The following is a 16,267-nucleotide window of genomic DNA, read 5'->3' on the forward strand; positions in this document are numbered from 1 at the left end:
TGCATTGCTCAAATTAATGATTCACTTAAAATTAATGTAAATTGGGTTATAGAAAAAAGTGTTCAATAACACCGCTTGATCTGCATTTCATCCACTAGCCTAAACATACACTGCCTTCAACACTAGCTGCAGTGTGTACAACAGGATTTACTGCAAAAACTCGACAAAGGCTTCTTCGGCAGCATCTCCCAAACCCACAATCTTCACCACCTAGAGGGACAAAGGCAGCAGGCGCATGGGAATACCATCACCTCCAAGTTCCCCTCCAATTCACATACCATTTTGCCTAGGACATGTATTGCTGTTTCTTCATTGTTGCTGGGTCAAAATCCTGGATCACCTCATCTCACAGCATTGTGGAAGCATTTTCACCATATATACTGCAGTGGTTCAAAAAAAACCAAAGGGCCACCACCACTTTTTCAAGGGTAACTAGTGATGGGCAATAAAAACCAGCCTTGCTAACGACACCCATATACCAAAAAAGCAACAAGACTTGGATTTATATTGCGTCTTTCACGGCCACCGGATGTCTCAAAGCGCTTTACAGCTAATGAAGTACTTTTGGAGTGTAATCATTGTTGTAATGTGGGAAACGTGGCAGCCAATTTGCACACTGCAAACTCCCACAAAGAGAAATGTGATAATGACCAGATAATCTGTTTTTTTTTGATATGTTGATTGAATAATAAATATTCGATGTGACTATTTGTACGAACGATTTTCTCATCCTCCTGCGCCTGCAACCTCCGGACTGCATCCCTACCCGAAACCGGCACCGGATGTGGGGCCCCGCAATTGGCAACATTGATTCTGACCACGTTGCCCAACTGAGCTGCAAGTCCCCCGCCCAGCCCTGAGCCTCCGTTCGAGCCCAGGGAGAGGAGGAAACGAGACAGAGCCTTGAAGCGGGGGGGAAGGGGGCGGGAGGAAGAGAGATGGGGGTGGGGGGAAGAGAGACGCGGGTGGGGGGGGGGGGGGGAAAGAGAGACGGGGGGGAGGAAGAGAGATGGGGTGGGGGGGCGCGGAAAGAGAGACGGGGGCGGGGGGGGGAAAAGAGAGACAGGGGCGGGGTAGGGGGGAAGAGAGACGGTGCGGTGAGACCATGTGCGCAAATCACTGAAGCTTAAAAGCAGATACAGCAAGCAATTAAGAAAGCAAATGGTTTGTTGGCTTTTATTACAGGTTGAGCATCTGAAATCCGGAGATCCGAAATTTGGAATGTTCCGGAATCGGGGCCGATCCATGGTGGGGTCGTCCGAAATCCGAAAAATGTTCCGAAATCCGGACATTTTAAAAAAATGATTACCAAGTTGGGTTTAGAGAGGGGGAAAAACACCCAAACAAAATACCAAAAAACAAAAAATAAAAATTCACAAAATCCTTACCTACTAAATCGCTGAAAAATAATTTAAAAAATAAAATCTTTAACTTGCCTTTTTTGCAGGTCTTCAACACAGGTTTTTCCCAGCCACCGACCTCTAACCCAGAACCGCCAACCCCTTAACCCGCAGCCGATGCTGCCGAACCCGGAACCGTCGACACTCCTACTCCACCGCCAGACTCCCCAGTCCTCCGCCGCCAGACTCCCCAGGACCCCTTCCCCCTCTCCTTACCTCGGCCCAGGCATTTCTGGATTTGGGATGTCGGAAAGACGTTCCGAAATCCAGAACGGCTTCGGTCCCGAGGTTTCCGAATTTCGGACGCTCTACCTGTACAAGAGGATTTGAGTATAAGAGTAAAGACGTATTACTGCAATTATATAGGACCCTGGTGAGACCACACCCGGAGTATTGTGTACAGTTTTGGTCTCCTTACCTAATGAAGGATATGCTTGCTATAGTGGGAGTGCAATGAAGATTCACCAGACTGATTCCTGGGATGGGGGGGATTGTCCTATGAGGAGAGATTGAGTAGACTAGGCCTATATTCTCTAGAATTTAGAAAAATGAGAGGTGATCTCATTGAAACATACAAAATTCTTAGAGCTTGACAGTGTAGATGCAGGGAGGATGTTTCCCCTGGCTGGGGAATCTAGAACCAGAGGTCACAGACTCAGAATAAGCGGTCAGAAATTTCGGACTGAGATAAGGATATATTTCTTCACTCAGATGGCTGCGAATCTTTGGAATTCTCTACCCCAGAGCTGTGGAGGCTGAGTCATTGAGTATATTCAAGACAGAGAGATCAATAGATTTTTGGATATTAAGGGAATCAAGGGATATTGGGATAGTGCAGCAAAGTGGAGTTGAGGTAGAAGATCAGCCATGATTTTATTAAATCGCAGAGCAGGCTCGAGGGGCCGAATGGCATACTCCTGCTCCTATTTTTTATGTTCATATGTAATACAACCATTTTCCTTTGGACCAGGTATTATTCCAGCCACTGGAGAGTTTTCCCCCTGATCCCTATTGACTTCAGTTTTACTAGGGCTCCTTGTTCAGGCTCAGTTAAATTCTTCCTGATTTCATGCCTGAAAGGCCTGGCCCAAATTTTAAAATTTTGCCCTCTTGTTCTGGATCCTCCACCAAAGGAAATAGTTTCTCTTTATCTACCCTGTCGAATCCTTTGATCATTTTAAACACCTTGATTAGATCACCCCTCACTCTTCTGTACTCTAGGGAATACAAGCCAAGTTTGTCCTCATAATTTAACCCCTTCATTCTAATGTTGCACTGCTCAAGATGTGGTACCCAGAACTGAATGCAGTACTCCAGAAGGAGTCTGACCAACGCTCTATACAACTGAAGCATAACTTCCTTAACTTTGTATTCCAGCCCCCTGGAGATAAAGACCAATAGTTCATTAAACTTTTCAACTGCTTTTTGTACGTGTCCATGAGCTTTGAGTGATTGGTGTACATGGACACCCAAATCTCTTTGCTCCTCCACAGTTCCTAATTTCTCACCATTTAAAAGAATTGTCTTTCTTGGATCCAAAGTAGATAACCTCATAGTTCCCCACACTGAACTCCAATTGTCATGGTTTTGTCCACTCTCTTAATCTCTCTATGTCCCTCTATAACTTCCTGCTCCCATCTGCACTACTTACTATGCCTCCCAACTTAGTATGATCTGCAAACTTAGATATACAACTCATTATTCCTTCATCCAAGTCACTGATAAATATGGTGAAAAACAGGCCCCGATAGATCCCTGGGGAACACCACTTGTCACATTCTGCCAATCAAAGAGCATACCCTTTATCACTACTCTTTGTCTCCTACCACCCAAACAATTTCCAACTCTAATCACAAGGTTGCCTCCGATTGTTTACAATTTCCATTTTGTTAATAAACTCTTGTGCAGATCCTTATCAACTGTCTTTTGGGAGCCCATATTGACAACATCCATAGACGCTCCCATATCCTTCATGCAAGTGATCGCCTCAAAAAATTCAACTAAACCATCACAAATCCATGCTGACACTCTCTGATCAGCTCGTATTTATCCAAGTGCTCAGTCACTCTGCAGATTCTAGTAACTTTCCACAGGTCTGTAGTTACCTGAATAACTCCCTCCCTTTTTAAATAACAGATACAACCCCCAATGCTGTTTGGTTCCTACTCTTGTGGGGAGAGGGAACATGTGATAAGAGGATCTTCCACAGACTGGGATGCTTCCTGGCAGATGTCTCAGATTGAAATTGGTAAAGCCTGACAGCAGGTCCCCTTGCCAGCCTCATAACCAGAGTGTTGAATGGACTAGAGAAACTGGATGACTGAGCCCCAAAAAATTAAAAAGAAAAATGAAATAAGTTACAAATAAGTTATGGGAAGATGTAATGAATTGATACCATGTATGAACGGAATTGAAAACTCACAAGTATCGCAGATACAACTGAAGTTGCATAATTTCTACTCATGCAATAAATTCTATATTCAATGGTTTACTGTTGAATATTCTGTTTACTGTATACACGAATGCAGTATGTAAAATGCATAACACAAAAACACTTTTAAATCAGTTGCATTTTAATCTGAAATGTTTATAAAAGAAATAAACATTAAATATCCAATCCTGTCTTTGTGAGGCAACTTTATCCTTGACCTGCAATATTCTGGGAATTAAACTTACGGTCAAAAATTGTGGCTGCAGTATCTGAATATGTTAATAACTTGTCATGATGCTCTATATATTATAACCTAAATAAAGTTATCAGTATCAAAATGAGGCATTACTGCTGACTACTATTACCAGAGAGAACCTGCCCACTTCAGGCCCTTTACAAAAGGACAATTTTAGAATTAATTTAATGACAATGTTGTTTCAGAGCCAGCTGTTTAAACCGTCATCGATATAAACAGTACATTTGAATTAGTTGAGAGTATTAACTGAGACAATTTGGAGAGTAAGATAGAAAATAAGTCTCACATCTCACTTTCATCATCATAGGCAGTCCCTCGGAATTGAGAAAGACTTGCTTCCACTCCTGGTGGCTGAACAGTCCAATACGAGAGCCACAGACCCGGTCACAGGTGGGGCAGACAGTTGTTGAGGGAAGGGGTGGGTGGGACTGGTTTGCCGCACGCTCCTTCCGCTACCTGCGCCTGACCTCTCCACGCTCTCGGCGTTGAGACTCGAAGTGCTCAACGCCCTCCTGGATGCACTCTCTCCACTTAGGGCAGTCTTTGACCAGGGACTCCCAGGTGTCAGTAATGATGTCGCACTTTATCAGGGAGGTTTTGAGGGTGTCCTTGTAACATTTCTGCTGGCCACCTTTGGCTTGTTTGCCGTGAAGGAGCTCCGCATAAAACACTTGTTTTGGGAGTCTCGTGTCTGGCATGCGAACTATGTGGCCTGCCCAGCGAAGCTGATCGAGTGTGGTCAGTGCTTCAATGCTGGGGATGTTAGCCTGGACGAGGACACTGATGTTAGTGCGCCTGTTCTCCCAGGGGATTTGCAGTTACTGACTTGCAATTTACAACATGCAAGTCAGACTTGGTTAAATATTGCCTGATCTCTATATGATGTCGATCTATTTTGCTAATAAATGAGGAGTTTGTATATCTGCAATTCTGCTAGAAAGAAGCCTCAATACAGCACAACGTTTAGCTTAAAAAGGTAGAAAAAATAGTCAATGTAATTCTCTCAATTCCATTTAAACTCATTAAAATATATACCAACATTTCACCTATTTCACACATAGGAATAGGAGCTTCACTTGCCTGTAATAATTTAGGCACAAGAGAACAGCAAATGCCAAACTCAGCTGACCTCCCAAAAACACCAGGGCCTGAAAACGACTGATTTCTTCAGCAGCTATGGGCCGATTTTCAGTTCTAGCAACCTGTTCGAGTCATCAGAGGAAGACATGACAATTAACAAGAATCCTTGCGAACAGAAATTTTAAAGACTGCACAGCAAATGAAAGCAGGCATTATGACAATAGTCAGTACAGGTACAACATCTGAAATCTGGAATCCTTGGGACTGAATCCGTTCCGGTTTTTGGGTTTTTACGGATTTCAGACAAGAAAATCAATAGTCTGAAATCCGGAATCCTCGACTGAATCTATGCCAGGTTTTGAGCGGCAAGGTCCAAAATCCAGCATGGATTCTGTCGAGGATTCCAGATTTCAGACTTGATTTTGTCTGAAATCTGGAATTTTCAACAGAATCCGTGCCGGATTTTAGGTTTTGCCTCAAAAATGTCCGTTTTTCAGACAATAATTCCGGACGACTCCATCAGCTATGCGCAAAATGTCCGTTTTTTGGACAATTCCGATTTTCAGAGTTCCGGATTCAGGACGTTGCACCTGTATTCACTTTCCAATAAAAACAGAAAATGTTGGAAATATTCAGCAGGTCAGGCAGCATCTGTGGAACTTATGTGAGAAAATTATTCTGTTTCCATCCTACAATGCTCCCACAAATTCTCTGTTCCTGATTCTAGCTTTTTGTGCAACCCCCCGCCCCGTCCCTATACTCATCCACCATATGCATCAGTGCCTTCAGCTGCCAGGCAAGTGGTAAGTATTCCATTACACCCCGGAATTTTTTTTTGTAGTTGGTGAAAATGCTTTAGGGAGCCAGGAGGTGAGCCACTCACCGCAGAATACCCAGTCTCTGACTAGCTCTACTGGTCACAGCATTTATGTGGCTGATCCAGTTGAGTTGCTGGTCGATGATGACCCCCAGGATGTTGATGGTGGGGGACTTAGCAATGATAATGCCACTGAATGTCATGGGGTAGTGGTTAGACTCTCTCATGTTGGAGTTGGTCAATGCCTGGCATTTGTGTGGCACAAATGTTGCTTGCTACTTATCAGCACAAGTCTGGATGCTGTCTACTTCTGGCTGTATGCGGGCATGGACTGCTTCAATATCTGAGGAATTGCGAATAGAACTGAAAACTGTACAATCATCAGTGAACATCCCCACTTCTGACCTTATGATCGAGGGAAGGCCATTGATGTCGAAGACTGAAAACAGACTGTTCACAACCTCAGTGTCCTATTTGACCCCGAGCTGAGCTTCCGACCCCGTACGCTTTCCATTTTTAAGACCACCTACTGCCAACTTCGTAACATCACCCGTCTCCGCCCCTGCCTCAGCTCATCTACTGCTGAAACCCTTATAGAATCATAACAACTTACAGCACGGAAGGAGGCCATTTCGGAACATTGTGTCCATGCCGGCTGACAAAGAGCTAGTAAGCCTAATCCCACTTTCCAGCTCTTGGTCAGTAGCCTTGTAGGTTACGGCACTTCAAGTGCATATCCAAGTACTTTTTAAATGTGGTGAGGTTTTTGGACTCTACCATCCTTTCAGGCAGTGAGTTCGAGACCTGCACCACCCGCTGGGTGAAAACATTTCCCCCTCAAATTCTCTAAACCGCCTACTGATTACTTTAAATCTATCATCATCATAGGCAGTCCCTCGTATCAAGGATGACCTGCTTCCACACCAAAAATGGATGAGTTCACAGGTGTTTCAATGAAGGACCTAATATTCCAGGTCCCGAACTACATGTTGAAGGGTGGAAGATGCCTGTGCATGGATTTTTTTTAACGTGTGGTGACCGTTGCACACCTGTCACCACACGGGCTTGACAGAGCTAGGTCTTGGTCCAGTGGCAAGGATTAACCGCTACAACTGACTGGAGACCAGCTCTGCTGCACGGACCGCCCTCGCCTCTTCTGGGCCCAAAACTCATGCTTATCCTGGGCCCTGATCACATCGCTCCACGATCACTTGCCGCTCCTGTACCCCAACCTCGCCGCTCCTGCTGTACCTGCCCACGCGCCAATCAGCGAGCTGGATCTTGGTGATGTCCAATCCAGTCGCCCTCTTCACAGCTGACGCTCTCCAGCACGCACTGTACTTTGAAGTGGCTCCTTTGAAGGCCCCGACCTGCTGATGGTCCTTGCAGGTCGGGGCCGACGCGCCGAATCTATACCCACTGGTTGTTGACCCTTCTGCTAAGGGAAATAGGTCCTTCCTATCAACTCTATCTAGGCCCCTCATATTATACACCTCAATAAGGTCTTCCCTAAGCCTCCTCTGTTCCAAAGAAAACAACCCCAGCCTATCCAATCTTTGCTCATAGCTAAAGTTCTCCATCCCTGGCAATATCCTCATAAATCTCCTTTGTAACCTCTCTAGTGCAATCACATCTTTCTTGTTATGTGGTGACCAGAACTGCACACAGTACTCTAGCTGTGGCCTAAATAGAGTTTTATACAGTTCAAGCATAACCTCCCTGATCTTGTATTCTATGCCTCGGCAATAAAAGCAAGGATTCCGTATGCTTGCTTAACCACCTTATCTTCCTGGCCTGCTACTTTCAGGGATTTGTGGACATGCACTCCAAGGTCCCTTTATTCACATACACTTCTCAGTGTTCATCTACACTTCTCAGTGTCCTACCATTTAATGTTTATTCCCTTGCCTTTTAGCCCTCCCCAAATGTATTACCTCATACTTCTCCGGATTAAACTCCATTTGTCACTGTTCTGCCCACCTGACCCATTCATTGATATCTTCCTGCGGTCTACAGCTTTCTTCTTCATTATCAGACACATGGTCAATTTTTGTATCATCTGCAAACTTTTTAATCATACCCCCTACATTCAAGTCATTGATACCTCTCTTATCTGGGACTCCCTTATCCGGCACCACCCCTCACCCGGGACCATTCACGGTCGCTGGGTGGCGCATGCGCAGAACGCAACCATCAAAATCCTACTCACCAATATAATCTTTCTCCTCGATCGGCTGCCGCCTCCTCGTCGCCCTGCTGGAACTCCTGCAACCACAGTCCTCAGGCCAGCCACTCCTCCCCACAGCGCTCCCTCCGGGGGGTCGGGACAACTCTTCGAGGCCCCTCAGGGCCCGCCGACTCTTTGGGGCCCATCGGGATCTGCAAGGGTCCGCCGGCTCTTCGGGGCCCCCTGTACACTGATTGGCTGGACCAACTGTCAGTCAGTCAGCTAGCCCATCAGCGCGCACACATACTTTCCCCAGCAACAGCACTTAAAGGCGCAGTCCATCCAAACACATGACCACCCCTCATCCGGCAAAATCCCTTGTTCGGGACAGTCCAGGCCCCGAGGGTGCAGAATAAGGGAGGTTCAACCTGTATATACCACAAAAAGCAAGGGACCTAGTATTGATCCCTGTGGAACCCCACTGTAAACAGCCTTCCAGTCACAAAAACATCCATCGACCATTACCCTTTGCTTCCTGCCTCTGAGCCAATTTTGAATCCAACTTGCCACTTTGCCTTGAATCCCATGGGCTTTTACTTTTGTGACCAGTCTATCAAAAGCCTTGCTAAAATCCATAAACACTACATCAAACGCACTGCCCTCATCAACCCTCCTCAAAAAAATTCTATCAAGTTAGTCAGACACAATGTTCCCTTAACAAATCCATCCTTGATTAATCCATGTCTTTGTTACCTCTAGACTTGACTATTCCAACGCACTCCCAGCCAGCCTCCCATTTTCTACCCTCTGTAAACTTGAGGTCATTCAAAAGTCTGCTGCCTAAGTCCTAACGCGCACCAAGTCCCGCTCACCCATCATCCCTGTGCTCGCTGACTTACATTGGCTCCCAGTTAAGCAATGCCTCAATTTTCAAATTCTCATCCTTGGTTTCAAATCCCTGCATGGCCTCATCCCTCCCTATCTCTAATCTCCTCCAGTGCTACAACCTTCCGAGATATCTGCGCTCCTCCAATTCTGGCTTCTTGGGCATTTGCGATTTTAATCGTTCCACTACTGGCAGCTGGAATTCCCTCCTTAAACTCTCTGCCTCTCTTTCCTCCTTTAAGATGCTCCTTAAAACCTGTATCTTTAACCAAACTTTTGGTCACCTTCCCCAATGTGGCACGGTGTCAAGTATTGTTCAATAACGCTCCTGTGAAGCATCTTGGGACATTTTATTACATCAATGGTGCTATATAAATACACGTTATTGTTGTTAACACCCACCTCTTTGAGCAAGTTTTTAGTCAACCCTCGTAATATCACCTTTTTTGGCTTGGTGTCTGTTTTTGCCTGTTTACACCTCTGAAGTGCCTAGGAATGTTTTTCTACAGCAAAGGAGCTATATAAATGCAAGTTGTTTTTGAAGAGATCCATGAACTCCTTGCACTTGATGGCAACATGAAGTGCGGGGAGAAGGGTTTAAGGAGGTGCTTGGTGGTTCTTTCGTGTAATATTAAAATATAAACAGTGCTTTCCTCACAATATTCTTATGCACCATCTGAAACGTCCTCCCACCAAAGACTATGGGGCCGAAATTGCCCTCAGCGGGAAATTGGGGAGGGCACTTTGAATTAACTGGAAATTTGTTGCCCGGCGGTAGTCCGAGGGAAGAACCAGAAAATTTGGTTCTTTACCTCTGACACTGCCTCCCAGGGCTTTGGAGCACTGTTTGAAGCATTGTAGGGGCGGGTTGGCGAGGGAACGGGCCAGTGTCCATCACCGCCGCGCTGACCACTGGGCCACCAGGGAGGGGGCTGCCTGTTGCCGGCCTGGTTGAACCAGCGGCCGCCACTGTCAGGCCAATTCAGGAGTTGGCCGACAATTAAAGTAAAGTGGCGGCTGCAGCGCCCAGCCGCTGGCAGCTTCCTGCTGCGTGAAGCGTGGGCAATTTCCCCTGCAGGGCGGTAAGGGGTCACTACTGGGTGGTAAGGGGCCGGCGTACCAGGCAAAAACACGGGGCGCAGCGGAAACCCGGTCCCGCCATCCCTGGCTCGGGGGCAATTGCGACTGACTCGGCCCCGCCGCCTGCCCCCGGATGGAAAGGCCTTACCGCCCCATTAGAGGCGGTAACATAAGGCCCTATATGTATTTCTACAACATGGATAACTTGTTTTCCAGTGTTTGCTTGGTTATACAGAATAGCATAATATAGAAACAATTTATGATGTTTGTTTACAATATCAAGGCAATTCACAGGATCTTTAAAGCATATAGGCATGTATTTTCACTGGTTAGTTTAAATGGAAAGATTACTACGTTTATATTTGTTGTGTCAAAAATGAGGACTATATACTTCAAAGAAAATTATCCTTGTTATAAATAGTTTACACAGGAATGAATGAAAATCTGTTCCAGTGGAGTTACCTTTCTATCAATGTCTTTATCCCACATGTCATTGATTGTACACCCAGCTCCTCGCATCAGTATCGCCCCTGTTCCAAAAAGTGCAAGCAAGGATAGATCTGGAAGACAGCCTGGCTCTGCTGCTAAGCCGATACTCCAAGTGCAAGGCAAATACAACAACCAGGTTCCTAAAACATCAAATTGTAACAAATTAAAACTTTCTGTGTACCAGTACCTTGTTATCCTGCTAAGATTGTACTAGTAAACTGGCAGTGCAAAACCACTCAATGCACAAAGTTGTAATATTACTTTACAATGGTTTAAAAATACAGAATTGAATTACCAGAAAACCTAGTTTAATGAAGGGTTACATGAACATAAGAGCATAAGAATTAGGAACAGGAGTAGGCCATCTAGCCCCTCAAGCCTGCTCCGTCATTCAACAAGATCATGGCTGATCTGGCCGTGGACTCAGCTCCACTTACCCGCCCGCTCCTCATAACCCTTAATTCCCTTATTGGTTAAAAATCTATCTATCTGTGATTTGAATACATTCAATAGCTAGCCTCAACTGCAGAGAATTCCACAGATTCACAATCCTCTGGGAGAAGAAATTCCTTCTCAACTCGGTTTTAAATTGGCTTCCCCGTATTTTGAGGCTGTGCCCTCTAGTTCTAGTCTCCCCGACCAGTGGAAACAACCTCTCTGCCTCTATCTTGTCTATCTCTTTCATTATTTTAAATGTTTCTATGAGATCACCCCTCATCCTTCTGAACTCCAACGAGTAAAGACCCAGTCTACTCAATCTATCATAAGGTAACCTCCTCATCTCCGGAATCAGCCTAGTGAATCGTCTCTGTACCCCCTCCAAAGCCAGTATATCCTTTCTTAAGTAAGGTGACCAAAACTGCACGCAGTACTCCAGGTGCGGCCTCACCATTACCCTATACAGTTGCAGCAGGACCTCCCTGCTTTTGTACTCCATCCCTCTCACAATGAAGGCCAACATTCCATTCGTCTTCCTGATTACCTGCTGCACCTGCAAACTAACCTTTTGGGAGGACCCCCAGGTCCCTCTGCGCCTCAGCATGTTGTAATTTCTATTGCCCAGAATTAATCCTGTCCTTTCTCTTTCCAGATGCTGATTGATCTGCTGTGCATATCCAGCACTTTTAAAAACATCTACTTTGTCCCCTCTGCTTGTTTTTACAATCTCAGCAATTTTATCGACTGGTAATAACTGATCAAAGCACTAAAATGGGATGTCACTTGCACAATGGATCTTACAAGATTTGCAAGTGACTTGGCAAAACTTGCACTTGTTCCCGTCTATTATAGAGATTTGCCAAAGAATGAGCAAGCTGCAAACTGGGATTCTGTCAGTACTGGGTCCCTGATTGACAGGAGCCAGTCTCAAGAGCCGCGTGGTGCCCGGGCCGTGACCAGCAGTCAAGACGCTGCCTTCCCCTTAGCAACCCGTCCCTACGGTATTCTGATAGATTTACCGATGGGTTTGTCCAATCTCATCAGCTTCAGGTAAGGCTGCACCGCCAGGGGCGCTGAGCCCACCAGCCCCGCCGCTGATAGGCCGCTGCTGCGCCTGAGCTTCCCGCTCGACAGCGCGCGGGCATGACAAGCTGGCGCAGCGAGCGCGGCCGTTACCCAGCAGCTCACGCGCCCCTTCGGCACCGCGAGCCCGGCCAGCAACCGGCGCGAGCTCGGCTTCAGCAGCAACAACATCTCGTGCTGCTCCTCTGGCTGCCTGGCGAACCAGGGGCGCCGCACGTCACCGGGGTATTCCCAACACGCGTCATTAAGGAACCCCCCCCCCGCCCCCCACTGAGAATGTCAGGCCTTCCTCCGCGCGAACTGGAGAGCATGCGCGGCACCGCACAGACATGCGCATGCGTGATTCCGGAACGTGCCAATCAAAATCAGAATGTTGGTCAAAGGTAAAAGAAACCGTGAGAAATCTGAGAAAGGAGGAGAGGGGAGGGTGGTGGGATCATGCTGGAGGAGATGGAAATAGGAGAAGATGATTTGGTGAATGTGGAGGCTGGTGAAGTGGAAGGTGAGGAAAAGAGGGACCCCATGATGTTTGAGAGTGAGGTGAGCAGAAACAGGGAAATGGGATTGACTCAGTCAAGAGTCCAGTCTACCGTGGCAGAGGGCTGAGAAAAAATGGAGCTGCCATCATGAGCAGATGCGATAGAGAAACTGGGATCAAAGAATGGAGTTTTACAGAAAGCGAGATGGGAAAAGAATAAGAATATAAGAAATAGGAGCAAGAATAGGCTCCTTGAGCCTGCTCCGCCATTCAATATGATCTGATCTGATCTTGAGCTCAGCTCCACTTCCCTGCCCGCTCCCCATAACCCTTCACTCCCTTATCATTCAAAAATCTGTCTATCTCCATCTTAAATATATTCAATGACCCAGCCTCCACAGCTCTCTACGACAGAAAATTCCACAGATTTACAACCCTCTGAGAGAAGAAATTCCTTCTCATTTCAGTTCTAAATGGGCAACCCCTTATTCTTAAATTATGTCCCCTATTTCTAGATTCCCCCACGAGTGGAAATATCCTCTCTGCATATACCTTGTCGAGCCCCCTCAGTATCTTATATGTTTCAATAAGATCACCTCTCATTCTTCGAAACTCCAATGAGTATGGACCCAACCTGCTCAACCTTTCTTCATGAGTCAACCCCTTCATCTCAGGAATCAACCTAGTGAACCTTCTCTGAACTGCCTCCTTAAATAGGGAGACCAAAACTGTATGCAGTACTTTAGGGGCTCAAAATTTATCGACATACCGCCCGCTTTGTCAAAAAACAAGTACATACCACCAGGTGGAGAAAGCTCAAGAAATCCAGCAGCTAACCAACAACCACAACGTGCAAGGATTCTTCAGCGCAATCAAGATGACCTACGGCCCAAGCCCCACTACTGGCCAAGAACGGAGAGGTGCTCATCAAGGACAGAGCGGCAGTCAGTGCCCGCTGGAAGGAGTACTTCGAGGATCTCCTCAATCGAGACTCTGACTTCGACGTCAGTGTCCTCAACTCCATCCCACAGCATGGCACCCGCCACCATCTCAGCACAGCCCCAGCCCGGTACGAGGTTGAAAAGGCCATCCGACAACTGAAGAACAACAAGTCATCAGGAGCAGATGGAATCCCCGCCGAAGCACTAAAACATGGCGGAGAAGCACTACTGGCACGGATCCATGATCTCATCTCTCTTATCTGGAAGGAGGAGATCATGCCAGGAGATCTCAGAGACGCAGTAATCGTGACCATCTTCAAGAAAGGTGACAAGTCCGACTGCGGTAAATACAGAGGAATCTCCCTGCTATCGACCACCGGGAAAGTCATTGCAAGAATCCCCCTGAATCGCCTTCTTCCTGTGACTGAAGAACTCCTCCCAGAGTCGCAATGCGGATTCCGCCCACTAAGAGGCACAATGGACTTGATCTTCACCGTGTGGCAGATACAAGGGAAATGCAGGGAACAGCACCAGCCCCTGTACATGGCCTACTTCGACCTCACAAAAGCCTTCGACACTCAACCATGAGGGATAATGGAGCGTCCTCAAATTCGGCTGTCCTCAAAAGTTTGTCACCATTCTCCACTTGCTCCATGATGACATGCAAGCCATGATCCTGACCAACGGATCCACCACAGACCCATTCCACGTTCGGACCGGGGTCAAGCAAGACTGTATCATCGCACCAACACTCTTCTCAATCTTCCTTGCTGCAATGCTCCATCTCACCGTCAGCAAGCTCCCCGCTGGAGTGGAGCTAAATTACAGGACAAATGGGAATCTGTTCAATCTCTGCCGCCTCCAGGCCAGATCCAAGGTCATCTCATCCTCTGTCATCAAACTACAGTACGCAGACGATGCCTGCGTCTGCGCACACTCTGAGGCTGATCTCCAAGCCATCGTCAACACCTTCACCGAGGTGTATGAGAATTTGGGCCTTACACTAAACATCCATAAGACAAAGGTCCTCTACCAACCTGCCCCCGCCACACAGCACTGCCCCCCCCCTCCCTGCTGGTTATCAAAATCCATGACAGGGCCTTGGGCAACGTGTACCATTTTCCATACCTCAGGAGCCTACTGTCAACAAGGGCAGACATCGACGACGAAGTCCAACACTGCCTTTAGTGTGCCAGTTCAGCCTTCGGTCGCCTGAGGAAGAGAATGTTTGAAGACCAGGACCTCAAACCCAGCACCAAGCTCATGGTCTACAGAGCAGTGGTGATACCCGCCCTTCTATATGATTCAGAGACATGGACTATGTACTGCAGGCACCTCAAAACACAGGAGAAGTACCACCAACGCTGCATCCGCAAGATCCTGCAAATCCATTGGCAGGATAGGCGCACCAATGTCAGTGTCCTCGCGCAGGCCAATATCCCCAGTATTGAAGCACTGACCACGCTCGATGAGCTTCGCTGGATGGGCCACATCGCCTGCATGTCTAATATGAAACTCCTAAAACAAGCGCTCTACTCGGAGCTCCGACATGGCAAGCGAGCCCCAGGTGGGCAGAGGAAACATTTCAGGGACACCCTCAAAGCCTCCTTGAAAAAATGTAACATACCCACCGACACCTAGGAATCCCAGGCCCAAAACTGCCCAAAGTGGAGGAAAGCATCCGGGAAGTCTCTTCGCCGAGGGCAAGCTGAAGCCAAGCGTCAACAGCGAAAGGAGCGCATGGCAACCCAGGCACCCCACCCACCTGTTCCTTCAACCACTGACTGCCCCACCTGTGACAGAGACTGTAGGTCCCGCATTGGACACTTCACTTGAGAACTAATTTCTAGTGTGGAAGCAAGTCATCCTCGACTCCGAGGGACTGCCTATGATGATGACATACCGCCCGGTGGAAGATTTATCATTGACATTCCGCCGAGCGGTATGCACACTGTCTGCCATGTATAACCGCCTGCATACCACCCAAAAAGTGCAAGTTTCATGACATACCACCGGAGCTGCATACTATCCTGGAGAAGGTAGTTTTACTCGATCTTAAGTGGGTGGGAATGGACAGTAGTGCTCAGTGCCACCATTTTGAAATCGGGAACAGTCAGTAAAAGCAGCACCTCAGTATTTCAGAGGTGAACAGTGACTTTACAGTGCGATTTACAGTGGGAAAGGTATTTTTATTGGTACTGAGTACATTATTAAGATAGAAGGCATTTTGAGTTCATATTTTTTTCATTGAAAAATCATTTGAGTTTATCTCAGGATCTTTGAGGAGATTCTGGAGATTTAAAAATTATGGGGCCAGTACTATCTCAGTCTGTATTACTGACTACTTATCTAATGCAGGATCAAGATGGGAGAAGGTTTATTGAGCAGAATTATCAGAGTAATGGAGGGGGTTGCAGACTGATGAGGAGGAGGCCTTACCCCCAGAGGATTTTCAGGGAGAAGCGTTCATACTTGGACCTGACCGATCGACAGTGCGTTCGAAGACTGCGCTTCCAAAAAGAGGTGATCAATGAGATTTGCCAGCTCATTAGGTAGACCTGCAGCCCAGTACCACCAACATTACCGCACTCTCTGTCGAGATGAAGGTGACTGCGACACTTTCCTTCTATTCATGCGGCTCTTTTCAGGCATCTATTGGGGACATATGCTGTATTTCTCAGCACGCTAATCACTGCATTCGACAGATAACCGAAGCACACTA

General features: G+C 46.9%; 1 protein-coding gene across 1 annotated transcript in view; it reads right to left on the reverse strand.

The window, feature by feature from the left end:
• The window catches only part of coq2 (coenzyme Q2 4-hydroxybenzoate polyprenyltransferase), a 44,382-nt gene extending 32,002 nt beyond the window's left edge, over positions 1-12,380 (reverse strand). Inside the window, exons 1-3 of the mRNA XM_070871023.1 lie at positions 12,063-12,380; positions 10,579-10,745; positions 5,168-5,289 (exon numbers count right to left, since the gene is read on the reverse strand). Coding sequence (XP_070727124.1) covers positions 5,168-5,289; positions 10,579-10,745; positions 12,063-12,297 — 524 coding nt within the window. The 5' untranslated portion in view covers positions 12,298-12,380. The remainder of the gene's footprint in view (positions 1-5,167; positions 5,290-10,578; positions 10,746-12,062) is intronic.
• Positions 12,381-16,267: the final 3,887 nt, after the last annotated feature.

Source organism: Pristiophorus japonicus, chromosome 2, assembly GCF_044704955.1.
Source record: "Pristiophorus japonicus isolate sPriJap1 chromosome 2, sPriJap1.hap1, whole genome shotgun sequence".
NCBI classification, from domain to species: Eukaryota; Metazoa; Chordata; class Chondrichthyes; family Pristiophoridae; genus Pristiophorus; species Pristiophorus japonicus.